The sequence below is a fragment of the Chamaea fasciata genome, unplaced genomic scaffold (assembly GCF_029207755.1).
Source record: "Chamaea fasciata isolate MVZ Bird 193981 ecotype frontalis unplaced genomic scaffold, bChaFas1.0.hap1 SCAF_3, whole genome shotgun sequence".
In the NCBI taxonomy this organism is placed as follows: Eukaryota; Metazoa; Chordata; class Aves; order Passeriformes; family Sylviidae; genus Chamaea; species Chamaea fasciata.
Window position 1 is genome coordinate 19,978,469 of NW_027094088.1, and position 20,315 is coordinate 19,998,783.

The 20,315-nt window shown below is 35.9% G+C and overlaps 1 protein-coding gene across 2 annotated transcripts in view; it reads left to right on the plus strand.

The window, feature by feature from the left end:
- GPATCH2 (G-patch domain containing 2) overlaps positions 1–20,315 on the plus strand; it is a 118,433-nt gene that overhangs the window by 14,777 nt on the left and 83,341 nt on the right. The window contains exons 3-6 of one of the 2 annotated variants that reach the window (XM_066178247.1): positions 797–858; positions 8,706–8,888; positions 9,990–10,069; positions 10,234–14,013. In XM_066178247.1, coding sequence (XP_066034344.1) covers positions 797–858; positions 8,706–8,888; positions 9,990–10,069; positions 10,234–10,593 — 685 coding nt within the window. In that variant the 3' untranslated portion in view covers positions 10,594–14,013. Of the gene's footprint in view, positions 1–796; positions 859–8,705; positions 8,889–9,989; positions 10,070–10,233; positions 14,014–20,315 lie in introns of those variants that run through there. The other variant, XM_066178246.1, reaches the window with a different exon arrangement.

A 20,315-nucleotide genomic window follows, 5' to 3' on the forward strand; every position in this document is an offset into this window, starting at 1 on the left:
TGTCTCTAAACAGTAAATCAGTTTGTAAATGTTACATACATACATGTATGTAACAATGTACATACAGTAAAGAACTAAATACCTACTCATGCCTTTGAATTTAGAGATGTGAGTGCATGTTGTATACACACATTATAATTTCAAGGCCATGCTGGAAGTCATAGAAAAGTAAACTGTACCTTGTTTTTTTGTTGTTGTTGATGTTATGATCATGAATCATACTTATTTTCTTCAGGGTGACCTTTATTTTGATTTAATTGGCCACCTTTGTTATAAACATTTTTTGTTCTCTCCGAGTATTACATCATGAAACCTGAAGCAGTATCTTTTCCAGAATATTTGCAAATGATGTTCAGAAAGGTAATTCGATTTTCAGACTCTTATATTTCATGTGCTGAAGGAAGGCTTAGGCTGCTTTTGATTGAGACTTTTCCTATTTTATTGAGCAGTTGTGTTCCAGGATCAAGCTGAATTGCACAGCATAAGAAGGGAGCAGTGAGCATTTGATGGAAGCAGATAATAAAATGCATCAATTGTGTCAGCACCTCGTTGCAGTCACATCTGGCTTACTGTCAGGGTACCATTAGATTCCTATGGTTTTATGGTGCCAAAAATAATACGCTTTGTAGTTAATGGAACTGGGATATTTGCAGTTTGATTAAAAAAAATCATCCTATTTTCTCTCCGATCTCCGTTGGGCTTAAGATCAATCTGAGCACAGCCTTGTCTCCTTAAAATTTTACGACTGAAAGATCAATTGTTCTTTTGATCTGTTTCTTTCTTTCTCTTATTACAGTGAATCCAGCAGTCTGAGCAGCAGTGATGCTGGTTTGTTTACCAATGATGAGGGAAGACAAGGTATTGAAACAATCTTTCCCTTCTCCACCCCTCAAACCACATCAGTTGAAATTCTGTAAGCGTTACAAGTTATTTCATAGGTTAATTATTGTGTTTCAGTTGCTATTACAGTTTCCCTGAGTGGAAGTATAGCTTGCTTTCTGTTGTTTGGTTGGTTTTTTTTAATGTTATCAGAGGGTGTCTTGAGTACATGACTTAGTCGAAAGCTATATTGAGAAACAGTCTCTGTAATATCATAAAGTTACTTAAAATGTGAGCACCTCCTAAAATCATCTATATTAATTGCTCAGTTCTTCCAATTTTCTGACAGGACTCTGACTGTAGTACTGCTTCTCATGCTATTCTTGTAGTGGGTTTTTTCCTTCTTCCTCCAAGCTGGTAGGGCAGGCTTTTATAGTTCTTTTTCATTCACTAGTTTGTTTGAAAAGTAATTTCAAACAAACTACTTTTTCTGCAGTCTAAATTTGAGATTAGAGCTGTTTAACATCTCCCTTCTGAAAAAAAAAATATTTGAAATGCATTAAAGATTGAAACTTTTCTTCAGTATGCATAATGTTTTGACGTGTTTTTCTGTGATAAAACTATTGGGGATGGAAGTCAGAGGTTGGTGTTTTTATCTGCTTTGGTCTTTATTGCAACACATTTACCTATATTATGCTATGATAGAGTGGGAACTCGCTCTCTTTGACAGGATATAAAAATGAGACAAAAATAGTCTCTCAAGTATTTAAGACTTGCTCTTCTGTTGGAAATTTTGAGTTAATGATAACGGAGGGTATTTTCTTACATAGTTTTCCAAAGATTACTTGAGTGTGTGCAAGAAAACAAATCCTGACCCATGCCACAAAATGAAGTTAAAGGAATGTTTGGGGGTTTTTTTCTTTTTTTTTTTAGTTTCTAGTTCCATCTGGTTTTGTGGCGCTTGGGGTTATCTTCAGTAGGGAGAGGATTTTTCCTACTTGTAAAAGTAGTGTTACTTTCCTTGTTCCAAGGTAACTTGTGCTACACAAACTGTGCCTCCCAGCCTGAGTATCTGTTTTCAGTTGTGCTAACTCTTGTTTCAAAAGAGTTTAGCTTATCTTTGAAAATTTAGATTGATTTAGATTGATTTAAGTTCAGTGCTACAATGCATTAAGCCTTTAAGTATAAGGTGAGTCAGAAAGATTAGCTTTTACTTCTCTATTTGAATTTCTCTTCTGACTTGGAATTTGTAAAGCATTTGTTCTCTACATATATATATAAGATGACCTTTCAGACCTCCTAACTGCATATATTTTTCCAGTACCCTTCTGATATATTTCTATCAATATTTCTATCCTTAAATCCTGAACTGTATTATTTAAATCTTTGAATAATATGACTGGAAGCATCTGAGTTGCTTTCTGGTTGTCTTATAGATTTTGTGGGAAGAGAAGACAGGAGAGGATCAGTGACTGATTGTGTTTGTTCAGCGGTGTGGTGTTACCTTTTTAGTGTTGGTTCTTTACAATAAAGTTGTAATTCTTAGTTTTGTCTGATATTTGAATCTTGTTTCAGTTTTTAATTTTCAAGCAGAAGGCATTAGACCTGAAATAGTATTCTGAAACACAAATTAAAAAAAAAAAAAAATTTAACCTGAAAAGGATATTGTCATGACAAAACATTATTTTTTCAATCTCTCCATTGAACTAATAATTTTGTGGGTATGATCAGAAGACTGTTAGCTTCACACTGGAAATAAGATGCTTATAAATCTGCAATATAGCTTTGATTTTGTGAGACTTTTCCATGAAAGTACTATCAGAGATCCTACTTCAAAACCAAAATTGTTGATTTTCTAATAATGCTTATTTGCCACTGCTAGTAAATACTAGTAATTTGTGCTCTCCTTAAGTAAGGTGAGGTTATTTTATCTCTGTGAATTAATTTGTAGATGAACTGAGACACATACAAAATTGGTTAGAATGACGGAAGGAGAAAGTCAGTCTGATAGAAGGAAAGCAAAAGCGTAGATGTGGTAAATCAAAGCTGGAAGAGGACAGGATGAAAATATATTAAAGGAAGGAAATGGCTGGTTTTGTTTAGTAGTTTTAAAGCTAGACTCTAATTCCGGTCTTACCAGTGTCCCTCCTCCAGGATATCTTATCAATATCTATGTCTTTATCATCTGTATATATCTGTATCTATGTTCAGAGCATCAGCGTCTTGATCTCATTTGTAGTTCAAATTTTCTGCACTTCTGACTTCAGATTTCTGCTAAGTCAAGTGGAGAACCAGAGATTGATTAATGTTGTCTGGTGAATTACCTGGTTTAAATGATGTGCCTGCCATCACTTAGAAGTTTGGGTAGCAGAGGATGGGAGGTTCTCGTTCTAGGCAACATTTGTTCATTTTGTGTTTCTGAGATCAAGAACCACATCTCATTTATTGCAGACAAATAGTATTTATAAAACTTTATTTAATTCCCAAAGCATAGTCATCCTTTGAGACACACATTCTAGACAGGAAAATTAGTAAAGCAGCAATTTCTTGGAGCATTTGGCCTGTTAATTAAATAGTTTATTATTTAGTTGCGAACTTTCAAGTGTCTGGTCTTGTGACCTTTAATATTTTCCAAATTTTTTCAGAAAGGATATGGAAATAAATTCTGTTACAGTACCTACTCTTCTGTGGACAGAATCTCGGAGGAGTTTCAATTTTTATAATTTGATTAAAGAAAACCAGGTGTAGCTTTAATTGGGATAGTTCTAGATACATTTTAATTCTCATCAATTGCTATGATAAGAGAAAATTACTGAGACTTGAAAATTCTCTGTTCAACTTCTAATATGTGTTGTCATGTAACATTTTTTAAAGCTTCTGTGCTGTTCCCCTTTCTCTGTTCCAGTGTTGCAGCTTTGATTTGTTTGGTTCCCATGAAGTCCTCATCTGAGTCCAGCCTTGTTTGCCCTTCTTTTCCAGGTTATCCAAGTGCTTACATTAGGTCATGTGAGAGGACACAAACAGCTCTCTTGCTGTCCTCTGTTCCACTATGGTAATTCCTTCTGGCAGAAGTAAATGATGCTTGATTTGGCAGGCCCAATGTGGCACATCTCTTTTTTCCAGGAAACATTGCAAACCCTGAAGAGTTAATCAGCAAAAGCTTAAAGATCATGGAAAATGTTTAGTGACAGTACAGTCAGGGAAGAAGATATTGCTGAACTATTAACAAACCTCAAGTGACTTCTTGTGGATTGTGTTTTCTTCAGAGGTTTTTAAATTGGGCAGTTTAGGCGTAAGATTTAATAGTTAGGAAAAAACCCCCAAAATGCTGTGATTCTATCAAGCTCTTATGTATGGAAGTAGGAGAGATGGCCAACAAAGTAATTGAAAGACCTGAATGGCAGCTGAAGCTTATGTATGAGAAATCCTCATGACTTCCCTTTTTCTTTCACTTTTTTCCTTTTGTTCTAAGCCGTATTTTCTTGGCTGTTTTGCAGTTATTAAAAACTTTAATGTTAAGCAGTGTTATGCTTGGTGTAAGGAAATTTTACAAGAATTTTGAACCAAAATGTCTAGTTTTGCATTGCAGCATAAAATAACAACTCTGTGATAGACCTGACTAGTAGGATTTCTTGCAGTTTCAAGGCACTTCACAGGTCAAAGGCACTGTACAAGTTAAGCTTTCAACACAATGTTAGCAAAACTATTTTACTCAGACACTAGTGGATGATACCCTGTTTTGGGGGAAGAAATAGTTAAATTGCAAGGATGTTCTTTAATGAGCTTTATGGCTTGGGTATAGCAAATAAAATGTACTGTGTGTTCCTGGTTCATCTATACTTGTACACTTGGGGAAATTCAAAGTTGACTTAAGACTTCTTAAATCATGGCATGCAGCACTTGAAATGTCCTTTAAGATCCAAGCAAGTAGGAAGGAATATTATGTTAATAAAGCGTTAAACAGTTAAAATTGGAGAAGGTCAGGGAATGTCAGTCCCACTATGGATGTGGCTGAGCGTTTAAAGATAGCTGTTCATTATTTTACGATTAAACATATATTCATTACTGTGTCCTTTATGAAGATGACCCAGTACTGATTCAGTAGAAGAATTCTAGTGAGCAACTAATTTGGACCTTGCACAGCATGTCAGTAGCTGCGGGTGACAGGGTGTGTTTCTCCATAAAGAAAAGAAATGGAGTGTGCAATGCAAAGTGAAATCACACCAGGTTTGAACTGTTGTGGCAAATAAGTTTATAGTCTTTGCAAATGAAAAAGAAATATTATCAAGTTGTTGCATATGACCTAAATTGTTGAAATCCCAAATATTTATATAGTATATCTTTTATATGTATATCTTTTGTCAAGTTAGCTGTAAAGCACAAAGAGCAAGATGCAGTGTTCTTCTATGAATGGGTAACTTCAGCTTCTGCTTTCCTGAAACTCCTGGGATGTGTTACAGAGAATATCCTGATATCTCTAAATAATCATTACAGCTGTTTGCTTTTAATAGAAAGAAGTAGACTGGTCCTAGAAATGAGACTAAATCCTGGGGTATTCACAGACCCTGTGCTCTTGCTCTCCCTGTGTGAGTTGGTGGATACCAGAGCAGCACAGTATCATGTGGTGTTTGTAGGACACTGCTGCCAAATTTTCACAGTAACCTCTCCAAGTATATTGTGGTTGTTATAGGCAAAGCACACCTACTGGCTGCTTTTGGGCCTGATCTGGCCATTTTGTTATAGAACAGGAAGAGGGGCAAAACTCTCTCTTAGTGCAATGGAAAGTTTGTTGTAAAACTGCACTGCTTTAGCTAAAGTAAGATTCAGGTGAAGTTTTTCTGAACATGAAACTGATGGTGATGCAGAACGTGTCTGTGTCCATAGAGAAACCACCAGAAGCTCACATAAATCATTTTCTGAACTTCTTATAAAAGGCAAGGAATTTAACATAGAGCAGTAGTTAGATAAATATGTAGACAAAATAATATAGAGTGAAATCTAGGAAAACAGTAATTGGAGGGAGGGGTTGGCCTAAAAATAACTGAAAAAAAAAAAAAAAAAGCCAGAAACTGGCCTGTAAATTTTAGGATTGAAGATGACATTCCTGAGCTGTAAATTGACTCTATTGTACTGATCAGTGCAGTTATAATTCTATGTAAATTACTTTGAAGTAATTCCTTGAAGCATTAACCTTACACATAAACATGTATTTAGGAGGATGCATGGGCTCTATTTTTGGAGATCTGGAGGTTTTTCTACCTCTCCTGTACCTTGGAAAATATATCGTAATTTGCTGTAGTCCTGTGCTGAATCAGCATCCTAGGAGGAAAGGACAGTGTAGTGAATCTTTGGAAGTCAAAAATGTTGCTTTGAGCTTTTAGTATTCCTAAGATCACTTTTGCTGTGCACACTGTGCTGCCTTTTGAGAGCTGCAAATTAAGTAGGATAAAATCCAAGTGCTTGGTTACCAAACTCTTGAGTGGGGAGGCCTCTGTGTTTTATTTGCCTATATGTGTGAGGTAGGGCATGAATTAAATGCAGTGGTCTTCCCACTCTGAAAGTGGCATCCCTTCAGGGTGGAGCATCTGGTAAGCAAAATGCCTGTAAGTGCTCTCACCTGGATCAGAATATTAGTAATAGGCTTAGGCTTGCCTCAAGGAGATAATATGATTTAATATATTCAGAGGATTCAGAGTTGTTTAATTTCACAGACAAGGAAGCTAAAAACCAAGCATATCTGGATCCTGCTGTCATGTGGAAAAAGACTAAGAGGTTCAGATCTGAAATCTGCCTTTGGCTATAGGCAACATAAGTGCTTAGAGAAGTGTATAATAGCATAAAAATTAAGGTATCTTAACAGATAATTGCTTAACATGCTAATATTCCTGTTCCACAAAAAGGAAAAGTAATCTTTTTTTTTTTCTTTTTTTTTTTTTTCCCTGAAGAGCTGCTATTGGGTATATAGCAAAGATAACAGTTTCCTTCCATAGCTTTTTTCTTTGCCTTATTGCACATTCCACCAACCCAGTCTTAAACTGTAGCCCTCTTCCAAGTCTGCACTGCCTGCCTCTTACAGCTTCTGTCCCTGAACTCACCATGGAACCCCATTTCAGAATTCTGTGCTTACCTCCATGGATGAATTATGTGTAAGAAGGCTACTTTGGAGCTCCTGGTAGTATTTCTTGTTAGTGAAGGTGTCTGGAGCTCTCATGACAAAATATAAAGTAACAAACATAAAATTTTGGAAAGTGTTTCCAAACCTAAAAGTTTGGAAAATCGAAACAAAGGATTTCAAGCTTAACGGAACCACAGACCAATCGAATTAAAAGGTGTGATTCTCCTTCCACCACCACCAGAGTCCCTATTAAGTATTCTTAGAGTTCCTCCAGAAAGCCCATGCCTGGCTGTAACAAAGGGAGGATAGAATTAATGGTGAATGCCTTTGTGAAATGTCATAGCTATAAATGAGGATTACAGTGAATAGGGAGAACAGGCTGAAATGCTTCAGGAATGCAAAGAAATTTAAATCTTATTTTGACCTATGTATCTCTTTTCACCTTTGTTTTCCCCTTCCTCCATCTAAATGTTCCTGTTCTGTAGCCTCTGCTAATTTTGCTTTTAGTAGTCATCATTGAAAGTGTAAGGATCCCATTTCACCTGCAAGTGACCAGTGAAGGGCTTTAATTATTCTATATTTTCCAAAAATGCTTGTTGTGATTGAAAGTTTACAGACATTTTCACTTGTGCTTGATTTCAAATATTCGTTACATTGCAACAGTTTATGTGAAGAAATTGCGTTGGATTTTATTTTTCATGGAATTTTGGCTTTGTTTTTTTATAATTTGTGTTTCCCCACTATGGCATTGAGTGACAATGAAATTTTGCACAAATGCTTTTTTATTCTTGAAATCTGTCTCTCATGAATCTTACATTTGTATCTTGCTTAATTTATTTCCAAATAAAAAATGGAAATGTCAAATAATTTATGTGCAGAAATAATGAAACATGGTTTGGATAGATTGTAATAGAATAAAATGTACAGCACATATTTAATCTCAGTTTTGGGTGGAGAAAATGAAATTTCCCACATCTTTTAATGATATTTTCTGTTCTTCTGAAACTAGATGGTGTGTATGAAAAAACATGTTTTAAAACAAACATAAAAATTTATTTTTAGTTGCCAGTGTGTTTATGACATAATTTTAAGATCAGATTTTCTGTCTTGTATTTTCAGTCTTGTCTTATTTCTTCATTTAAATCCAAGTATTTAAATTCTACATGCATGAATATTGTCAGTAAAAATGACCAACCTTGTGTTATAATGCAGTATAATCCTCAATCATGTGATACTGTCAGTTTTCATTTAAAATCAACTTTTTCAAAACTTATTTCTAAATGAACTTAATCAGATTAACTTCATTTACTCACATCTGTTCATGATTGTTTTCCCCTTTTACTAGCCATACAAATCATGAAATTAAGCTAATTATATACCATTATCAGCTGCAAAGAACCAGTTTCAGTTTTATACCTTTTAATTCCCTGCAGGAGATTAAGGCTTGTTTTTTTGTTAATATGTAAAGTGCAGTAACTTAAATGGATTTCCCCACGGTTATTGCCAAAAGGATTAACTAGTTTATTATTGTTTTCACTATTGTAAATTGGTTTTAAAACATTACATTTTATGATGTTTCATTGATGGCAATGCTTGTCATGCTATCGAGAAACATTTTCCAAATAAAACTGCTATATAGGAGTAATTGTTATACAGCTATAAAGCAAAAGAAATAATTCTGTCAGAGTATTTGTTGATGGTAACATCTGATTTTTATCTTCTCTGCTCCTCCCTTCTTTGGGGGGGAATTGGGCACCCTGCCCTCACACAGGTGATGATGAGCAGAGCGATTGGTTTCATGAAAACGAATCAGGTGGAGCATGTGGAATTACGGGGGTCATTCCATGGTGGGAACAAGAAGACTCCACGGAACTGGAGAGAGAATTGCCTGACCCAGTCTTTGAAAATATCTTAACTGGGACTTTCCCTCTTATGTCCCGCTCAGGGAGGAGAGGTAAGTAGCAATCAAGCAAATGCAAGCTGTAGAATTGCTTGGATACTGTAGAAAGAAATCTGTGGATTACATGAAGTCTGTAAGATGTGGACAAGACCTTGAACTTACCTATTTGTTTCCTTGAACTGTTTAATTTTTAAGGTATCATTAGAGAGAAATAACTCAAAGTCAATTATTAGAAAAATCAGAAAGCGGAAAACAGCTCTTTTTGATGGCCTTCTCTTTTATTTGTCTCAATGTTTGCATTGAGAATTTTTCAACATTATTAAAAATGACCCTTGAAGTTCCATTTTGTTCCTGGCTTCTGCTGTAATGTATAGAATTCTATATAAGTTCATTAATTTAAAGGCTGGAAAGACTAATGTGACTATCTGCTTTGCTTTATGATCAGGCCAGGTTGGTTGTATGTAAGAGGAAAAGATTCCTTTAGAGCATGGATTGAGATTGTAACTTAGAAAGTACTCTTTTTATTTCTAAAATACTTTCAACTACTGTGGATCCAGTGTAACCAGTGGTAAGCTCTACCAGTGTTGGATTGCATTTACAGCTAGGAGCCCACTCTTGTCCAAAGATTGAAGTTGTCAGATCTCCACTTGCTGCCAAAGAATTTTGTTGTACCTTCCTCTGCCACAAGGATCTCCTTTCCTATTCAAGTACAAATCTTCTATGTGAGCGGTGGTGAAATCTCTTTTAAACTACTCTGCATGCTGAATGTATTGAATCCTTTCATGAGGCCTGGAATTGCTGTGAAGGGCTTGGTCTCTGCAGATTAGCCAGATTCAACATTTCCTAGTGATAAGGAAGTTGTAGGTGATGCAAAAATCACTTTCATACTGTATGAAAGTATGTTCTGCTTGTGCTGCCAAGTGTGCTTAGATCCTGGATGGCCGTAAGAATAGCTGCTGAAATGTTAATTTTCATGACAAGTGGTTCTTTCTCCTACTTTTCCCATTCCGTGCTCTGTGTGTCCACCAGTACCATGTTTGCTAATAAGATGGTTTCGTTAAACAAAGTTTATATTGATAGATTGGTATGTAATGGTGAATTTTATTGGTTCTGTGGTAGGGAAAATATTCTTAAATCAATTCGTACTTTTTTTAGGTTTCCAGAGTAGATGTAGTCATCTTCATGGAATGCCAGCAAGAAACATAAAAAAGGCTTCAGGAAACCAGAATGCACTGGTAGGTGTTTTCATTTTTGTAAGCTCATGTGCGCTGTTCTGAGAGGTTTTTAAAAAAGTATACTCCTCTCATGCTTGTTCCCTGATATTGTAGATGGGTAAGGGAACTATAAGACCCAGTGCCACTGAGTGCGGCACTGCCTGTGTGTTTGCTTTTTTAAATAGTTTGACTCATCCATCTACAAAAGAAAGAGCCTGATACTGTTTCTCAGTACCTGTTTTGAAGTGATGGAAGGAAAAGTTTTTCAGTGCAGGTGTGTGTGTATAAGTTACCATTTTCAGTATGTATTTTATGTCTATATGAAAACATGTTTCACCTGTAGGATGAAAATCAAACCGATTTATTTTCTGATAATAAAAGAATTCCAGGATGCATTGTGGTACAATTCGAGTCATTTTTTATCCCAAAAATCTGCTTTGAAAAATACGTCCTTGTTCTGTTTTGCTTGGTTTACACCTGTGTGTAAAAGGGTATATACAAAAAAAAAAAAAACAATAAGCAGGTTATCCATGCACCTGCCATAGACATCATGCATTTCTTTGGACTGAGCCTATTCTAAGGCTGGAACTACAAATGGGATGCTTGGGGTTTTTTGGTACCTACAGCCAAATGTTTATAACTGGAGGGAAAAATTCACCCGTCTTTGCATTTCTGTGCAATCTAATACTTGGATTTTCCCACAGTTTTTGTTTAAAGTAAGTTTCTAATAATTTTGGGGGGAATTTTGCTTTGGACAAGGGCATGATGAGAAGAGAAATTTGACTTTTTAAATTCAAATGCTAAAATGTATTAATTATAGCCCAGTCTATTCCTTTCTTATAAGAAAAGTGTTAGGAAGAGGAAGAGATTGTGGGAGATGCTTTATCAGGTGTTACAAACATAGACCAGAGCAATAAATACTACAGCATGGATATTCTTTATTATTTGAATACATTAAATGTTTTCAAATTTAAGTTGCCTAAAAAACATCAGTTTCTTCTGAGAAATGTAAGAGTTCTTACATGTGGAGAGAATAGAAAGGAATTGCTAAAAATTTAACTGGTTTTGAAGAGGCAAGGTTTTTGTAATTGAAGTTCCTGTCCAATAATTGCCATTTGGAGCTGAATAAGATGCTTTAAAACCTTGGTCTGTGCTCTCTGCTTTTGTGGTCATGAATTAGATGAATGCTGTCTAGTTCTTGGTTTCCTATCTACCTATTTTTATTTTTGGTTCAGTGCTTGCTTGAGCATATCTGGGATTTGTAGCCCATTTTCTAGGCTTATTGCAATTTCACTCTGGTATTTTATAGGAGCTATTATAACTGATAGATTAGCTTCATGCTACTGATGATACATGGCTTAACTACCCTAAAACCTGCCTTTTTCTCTAAATTGTAAAAAGGTGATTAAATTTCAATTGATGAAGATATACTGTGAATGTATATATATAATAAAAAATCCTAATGTTTATTTTCTGCTATGCTTTCTGGATTGTCCTTAGGAGCCCATTTCGTCTTACAGTCATGGTATCCCATACATAATGATGGTAGTGTAGTTCCCTTTATAACAAAACTCCAGGCCAATCTACTAAAGACTGATAATACAGTTACCTCCAGTTATTAAATACATCATTTTGCATGATGATGTGGAAGAAGGTTGGCATGTAAATGTAACTTTGGAGTCACTGTGTTAAGGCAGGAGTCAGAAATAGAAGGGATGTGCTGGTAGCACTGCAGATGCAGTTTTCTGACCTCCTTAATGACTGTTTATGTTTGTGGGCACATCTGCTGCATCTGTCTTTGCAAAACATGGCTGTATAAACCAGAGCTCATGTGCTTCCTTTTGTCAGTGATTGCTTCTTAAAGAAAATCTTCTTTAGATACTTCAATCCAATGACAAAAAAAAGTCATTTAATACCTGTGACATCTGATAACACAGAACAAGAAGTAATTACTGCTATTATTAGAGGATAACAGTGAAGAAGAGCAAGAATGCTTTTAGAAAGATTAATATCCTGAGAAAAGAACACTGCAGACTCAAGTTATTGAACAGAATCGTGGTGTCAATGAATTGTTTTCTAACAGCAAGGAGTCAGATGTCTGTATCACTGCTTTTACATAGACCGGAAAGGAAGACAGCCTTAAAAAAAAAAGATACACTACCTAAAAGCCACACATTGTATCTTGTGTTCAGTGTAAGGATGTGTCATTTGTATCTAGGGAATGTGAGCATACAGTTAGTTGGCCTTTTGGATACAGTCAAGGCTTAAGCTTTTTTGAAAAGCTTGGTTGAAAGTTCACAATTATAGCAGCCAGCAAAGCCTGGGTGAGATCACAGGTTTGGGGAAGGCAGAATGAAGAACTATGATACACCCTCCTCCTTTCTCAGAAAGCGTTTAATGCCCCACTGTTTGGGTGTTTTTCTTGTAAGAGAAATAACAGGCTAAGAGTGTGACTGTCGCTTGCTGCGGACCAAGGAAACTGCCTGCTCATGTCATGTTCACAGCACCGTGGGAGCTGGAGATCAGGGGATGAGTTCTGCTCTTTATGGACCACGTAATGAATTTGAGGTAGCCACAGCTGGCACTTAGATTCTCTGCAGAAGCTCTTGCTGTGTTTCATGGATGAGTTGCTTAATTTGAGCAAACTCATGTGTCTTTTTTTTATCAGGTGTACTGCCTTTGAGTCAGAACACTCTCTTAATAATCACACAACACTGGACAAGAAAGAGCGAAGTAAAAACCTAGTGTGAACATATTTTGAAAATCCTTACCTAATCCAATGTGCAGGTTGAATGAGTTATCATACAGCAGATGACAACTGAAAAGGCTGAGAAAGAAAATGAAAAAAAAAAAAAATAAAATATTCAATACAACTGGCTTATAGCCTTTCAATTGTCCAATTCATTTAAGATAGGCATGTTTTTAATGGAATGTGTAATTAAGTAGTTTGTCACACATGTATTTTGGGCTGTTACTATAATGGTGGCTTTTCATGTCTTCATTGCTCTGTTTTGTTACAGAATCAACTGTAACTGTATTTGGAAAAGAAAAGCATGTGGTTTCTCCAATACCATGCCAAGTTGATAGTAGTAGCTTTGTAGTTAAAATAAGGAAAATCATGTTTGCTTTCATATTTAACATACTTTTTTAATAAGGTGTGTACTTTATGAAATCTTTCTGTGATTGAGTTGTGTTGGTTGAATTCTGAAGTTATGTATGACCTGATCAAGTAGTCCCAAGCCTCACATTGCTTTATGTTGGGCAAGGGCAAAAGTCCTACAATTTAGAGGTAGTGTTCCATGCACGAAACACTGATTTCTTAGAAGGAATGCTTTTTTTCTTCTGGTCTTTATGTGTGTTTATATACTTGGCACTTATCTAGTGACATATAGTTTATATACATGTCACTTTTCTAGTACTGGATCTGTGTTCTTTCTAGGAAATTGCAGGCAAAGCTTTGGTATTTCATAGAATAAAATCTGAAATCTGTCTGACAGTTAAGATGTGTTGGAACTGTAAAGATTTATTTCTTTGATGTAGAATACTAAATTACCTCTTTAACTAAAATGATTAAGGTTGTAATTTTTTTCTCAGATGAATTCCTGGGGAAAGCATAAAACCCTTATTAAAGAAAATAAGAGTTAAATATAGCTGGTGAAAACATAACATGACTATTTTCTCATTTTCTTCAAAATGTTTTGCCCAACACAGTAACCGGCGGAAAATTTTGACTTTCATTCACAACTTCTCCCTACAAATAAGTGAAAATATTTTTAATAAGTTTTAAAAATTAGTGCTGCTGTTTTAGCTATTCCTTGTGTGGTTCTGGGCCCTGTTTCTTCTCTGGGACAGAGAGAAACATTGCAGGGTTTTGTTTGAGAACTCTTCTCTGTCGTCTCTTCCTGCTGGTATTCCCTGTCTGGGCTGGAAGCTGGTGATTTCACTGAGTTAAAGTGCAAAAAACATGGCCAATAATAAAGATACTTTCTTTTGACTCTGCCAGTTTTTCCATCCGTCACCTTTGTGTCATGGGGTTTGGCTTAATTATATTAAAGACAGCTTGTATAAAGTCTTGCACTCTTAGATTGATTTATTTTTTTTGCACAGCTGTACTACTGAGCTTGACTATACACAGTTGTAATTATTCAAAATGTGCTTAAAGGATGAAAGCTACTTTTCCAGGACCTGTTATCTGAAAGTGACTGGGTATTTCTGTCAAGTCCTGTGACTTTTTTTGAAATGTTCCAAAAAGATTTTCTCAAAAAAATTGTTGGCAGATTACAATCTGTTGCCATCAGGAGAGAAGATGCATTGAGCACTCGTGCTCTTTTAAACAGCTTTCTAAAATGTAAAATCAATTCAAACATTTCTGCTTCTAAGTTCTTTCTAACTGAAGAAACAGCCAGGTGTTTTCAGGAGCTTTTTTCCTGTCAAAATATTTTGGAGATAAAGTGAAATGTTACAGGGTAAGAAACCTTGCTATAGATTCGAGGAATATTTCCTTAAAGAATACTTTGGGCACTATTTTTACAATGTTGGTCAGAAGCCTCTTTGTGGATGCTCTGCAACTTTTGGAAGAACACTGCTTCTCAATTGTATTTGGTGGTGTGGAGAACTTGTTTGCATTGGATGAGTGGTATACAGTCAGATAAAACAATGCAGTATCAGTGAGGTGCATGAAAGAATTTATCTGTGGTGTATTAATTATTTTCTTCAGTTAATGATTTTCTGTTATTTGGAGTGATAGTCTGTATATCAAATTGTGTGGAAGTGCTATGGTATTAGGTTATAACAAAACTAAACTCTTGTTGGATATCACACTTTGATTCATTCATGGTGTGGAATATTACCCTGTCTGAGGGTAACATTTTGAAACCTTATGCTGCTAAAACTGCAAATGAATTTGCCTTTAAAGAAGTAGGAGGGTAGGCTTTTTTTGGTTTTGTGATGGTTTTATTTAGATTTCCTGTCATCAAAAATACTCAGCTACTGAAAACATTTCTCAGTATGCTTTTCCTTTTTTTTTTCTTCGTAATTACCTTAAATGGATATGTACTTATGCCAGATGTAGTGAATGTCATGCTCTTTTAATCATTTCTTTACCTCAATAGCTTAGTGTTACAACATAGAGGGATAAAACTTCCTTAAGGAGTGGGTGGTTTCCTGCACCTGTGTGCTTCCTGTAGAAGTTTTTCTCAGGCAGAAAAATTCAGCTGTTAGGAGAGATGTTGCTGTGATCTCAGTGTAAGCTCCACCTTTGATTCTTCCAGTGTTCAGTAACTATTGGCAAAAATGCTGCAGTTTTCCTGAGGAATGAGTCAAGTGGCACACTTCAAGACTTCAAAATTTAGTCACATCAACTTCACATCTGGCAGAAGATGTGCCTTCCCATGGAAGGGGGGTTGTACTAGATGGTCTTTAAGGTCCCTTTTAACCCAAACCCATGAACCATGGGGGAAAAAAAGCTTCAGTCAGATCTCAGAACCTCATTATAAACAACATAGGTTTCAAAATGAAATATAAATCTTGTGGATGATGGTGAGGTATCTGTGATGTTTAACTTCATGTATATATACATTATTGTAGGAACTACTCACTGTTCTTACACCTTTTAATCCTCACTATGTATTCCCCATAGCAAGGGCTTTTTTTTTTCCCACAAATTAATTTTCCAGTGCATTTTTGCTAAAGCTTTCACTTACACCGATGCAAGCCTAATGTAACTTCCATCTGCCATGGGAAGCACCTGATGGAGAACTAAAGCTGCTTAGTGACTTTCATAATAGCTTAGCATACTTCCTCATTGAAAGGATCCTAATTACTCCTGTATCATTTTTCATGGTAGGTCAGTTCTCAAAGTGGTTCTCATCGCTAATAGCTCCAGCAGTGGTATCCATACATAAGGCACAGTTTGTATTTTGATTGTTCGAGGCAGAGCACTGCAATTAATAGGTCAGGTTTGTCAGTGTTGATGTCATTGTTGTGTAGGGTTGTGATTTCTACCTATCACAAGATTTATGGTTAAATGAAGTCTGCCTCAAAAACTGTTTGCTTCAAGTGACAGTGATTTTTGTGTCACCTGAAATTGTCTAATGAAAATCTTCAATTGTCATGATGTCATCAGATCAGTAAAGAGGCACAAATAATACCACAGCATGTGTCTCACTTGAAGCTGCAGTTCATTAGCCAGAGAAAAGAGTTACTGGTGAAGGTGAGCCACATGTGTTTTTAATTTGTTCTTCTGAACTACCTGCCTTGTAAATTAGTATAGAGTCTTGAATTGTGTCCTGTGTTGACTCTTACAAAATATATGACTATCAAGAAAAGAAATAGTTTAGATGCATCAGCCAATTAATAGCTTGTGGAGATAAGAGTTGTACTTTATCAACAAAATGTAAGTATCTTTTAGGTGTAATCACTAAAAGAGATATTCTGTGTCACAAAACTCACAATGATTTTTTCTTGGTATAGTTGACCTGCAGTGACAATCAAAGCATACCCTTAAACTATCAAAGATTAACTTCTGTCTCACTGAAGTGAACGTGGTGACTTAGTCTCTTCTTGGACTCTCAAGTGTAGTGTCAAAACCAGCATGCCACTTCAGCAAAATAGTTGCCCTCCAGCATTAGTCTCAGAAATGCCAGATGTGTTGCTTAGTTTTTCGGATGCGTTCTGTGGTTTATTCGTGGTGACAAGTGCTATGAACTGTAAGGCTAAGCAGTATTTCTTGTAATTCACCTCAACCCAACCCCTCCAATGATTGTCATCTACAATTTCACTTAAGTTTATTTTTAAGGAGGACAAACAGCATTATGATATCCCTTTCATTCTTCAGTTATCATCTGACTTGAAAATGCATTTAATGCAGTTTTACAGCAGTCTTTACAGATAATGATGATTTTTAAAACCTCTGACCTCAAAATACGAAGCAATGTGATTATTCCTCTTGTTTACTGCAGCTTTAAAAGAAATCTCACTTTCTGGTGTGTGGCTGTATGAAATGTTTCTTCTGTAGACGTTTGGAATTTGCTTATTTTGACTTACCAAGTGCCTATGGGTTCTTTGATGTTTTATGTTTTAGTGCAATTCTAATGGACAAAATAAATCCTTTAAATGTAATTGCACTTAGTATCTTTTCTGCAAGAGTTTCACTCAGTTGTATCTCTTTTAGAAACTTCTTAATGCCTCAGGAGCAGCATTTTGAACAATTAGTGGTAGAACAGCACTGTGTATCCAGAGTCAAGTTAGGAGTTGGTTTTCCTTGTGTTGAGCTTGATGGGGGATTTGATCCTTTAATGCTGAGAATAGATAAAAAAAACACGTGTAATAGGCAAGGAACACTTGCACAGATACTGTGGTTTACCTGATAAGCATCATCTAATTTATGCTGTAATAACATCATAACCATTAAGTAAATCATGAAAATCATGCCAGTGATTTCAGCTAACATATTGTTTAACATTTTTTAACAGAAAGCAAGTACAAGGTCAACTACAGCTCCTCAACACTTGCAAGTTTCTTGTTAATTCAACCCATAGTAACTCATTCACCTGAATAGGTTTTTCCATCAGGGCTGCTGATAGGTGGAACAACTTGAAAATAGTCCCGTATCTTTTTTATGTTGCCTTTCATATGGTGGTCATCTGTGATGAATACAGCCACTTTAGATGTCTAGAGATAAGCAGAGTATTTCCATTAGATATCTAGATTAAGCCTATTAAGTGACCTTCTAGATTTGTTCTGAGATAAGTAGTTTATATTCAGGTGCACTCATTTGTTTTGTTCATTGGTTCTGTTAGAATTAGTTTATGTAATACATATTCCAAAAATCTTGTGTGAAGTAATGGATAGCATTAGCAGCTTATCTTTCTAATCATTACTATAAGGCAATGATGAGGAATTAGAATATTTTAATCTTGTTTGATTTTTAACAAAAGCAAAAGTACAAACCCCAATTTAAAGAGGGGGAGGAGGGGGGTAATATTTTCAGTTTGAGTTCATGTGGCTTGTACCCAGAGAAAGAAGTACTGCAAAAATAGTGAATTGAACTGAATCTGTAGTATTCTCTCCAGGAATTCATCATGGCAGTGCATATATCAAATTACTTCAAAGTGCAGGACGGAATAAACTAGGAAATGCACATAATGTATTATGTTGAAGTTGAGTTGACTTAAGAAAATTACTCTGCTTCTTTTCTGATGTGAGAGATTATACAGGAATGGAGAGGTCCTCCTCTGCCATTCTCTTTGATTGCTCTGACTTCAGTGAGATGTAAAGACAGTGTAGTATAACATGTTAAACACAAGCAGAAAGGAATGAAGCCAACCACAGTTGTTGTACCTGCATTACTTCTGAGTCAGGCGGAAAAGTGGCATGCTTGCTGCTGTTTGGTTTCCTGAAATAAGAAAATCAAATGTGCGTGTTGAGGACATAGTTTTGAGAAGGTAAAAATTACTCCAAGCTTCTCAGGGACTGCATCTTCCGACAGTTACCACATGGTATTTACAGCAAGTAGGCGCATAACTGAATGCAGAACCATTTCTTTACAGAGGTGTAGGCTTTTTTTATCTTTCTGCAACACATTCAATCTGAAGATCTGTTGGAAGTGAACACTTTATTAAACATGTTTATCTAGCATCAGAGACAGCACTACTGACTTTAAATAAAATGGTGGTAAGCAATCCTGGAATGGAAAGGTCATTCCTGAAAGATAATTAGTACTTTAAAAAAGCTGTTGAGTTGTGAGGTGAGTCGCAGAAAAACTCAAAGCTCCTCAGTTTCGTGGGCTCTTGGTGTTGTGGGAAATCCCTATATAAAACACCGGTATGATGTTTTCAAGAGCATAATAATTATTGGCTTTTGTGTACTTAAACCATTTGTCCAGAGTATCTAGGGGTAAAGAGGACAAGAAGAAAAGGTTTATAAACATTAGCACTTGCAGCTGGAGTGGTTCAAGAGTATATTAGTCCTTGCTTGTTAATTACTATCCCTCCAGCTGCGACATAGCAGGTTTTTTAGCTTCTTTTTGAAGTGAAGTGTAAATGCTTGTATCTGATCAAGAGCACCCATCCAGTCCGACAGCTTTGATAACAGCTCAAAATCTATTCTATTCAGCCCCTTGCAATTAGACTTGGCAGACTCTTCTGCTTGCTCCTGATCTGATCTGATTTTTGCTGTGGATACTTTGTCCTTTTCTCACTACTAACTTTGAATGGGTTGTTTGACAGGTGGTTTTAAACACCTGCATTCACAAGTAGGAGACTAACTTTCTCATTCTGTTATTTCTCAGCTTTGACTTAGCATTCCTGCAGATTGTGGTTTTAAAGGTCAAGAAAGAAACTTCTCAGTTTGGAGAACTGAAAGTTGTTTATTTAGGGAGTCATCTTTCCTTACTGTTAGCTGATGGGCAAGCTCTGTTGCAGCTGTCTTGCTTTAGATGTGTATTTCTTTAAACACTTGTGTAGTTCACCTTAAAGAGCTTTTTAGAGAAAATGTGCTCCATTTTCCCTTTACCCTGACTTGTTTGCTCTGGACAAGGCTTCTATAAGGCTTATTTTATAAAGACCTAAACGGATATGTGTCGTGTGTTCACAGTAGGTTGCATTTTTATTCCCTGTAGAATATGGTCAAACTGGAGAAAACCCTTTTGCCTTTTTCCTGTCACACTGTTATGCTATGGAAAAGAAAGCATTGTACATGTGGCAATTGAGATTTTGTTGCCATACTGCAACTCTTGTTTGTGTTTTTTAAAAATCTGGGATCTACATGTTGGTGTAGGTCTAAGGCAATTTAAGACTGTTTGCAGTACCTAAAAGAGCTCTAAGAACATTGCTTCTTAAAAGTTATTCTAAGCTCACTTTTCCCAGTAGCAAAATATAGCATTTAAGCAAAACATAGGCAATGACTGCATAAAAAAGAGGGGGAGGAGGGTTTGCATAAATGGAAGCTACCATTTCAGTGTTAAGTTGGGCATATATATTGTAAAATATATTGTTATGCCATGTTCAGGAGATCATCTAAGTGTATTTTTTTCTGATTCAGAGTAAGTATTAGATATTATGTGACTATCAAGTTTAAAAACTCTGAAGGTTTTATTAAAGTTTTCTTTGTACACAAAGCAGTATCATTGTAAAATTAATTCCCCTATATCAGTGATGCAGATGCATATTTTCTTTAGTATTTAATGTGGGGTATTTTTTGTTTCAGGGAAGCACCTTCATTTATATAGGATATTTTACTGAATCTTATATTAAATATTGCTAGAATG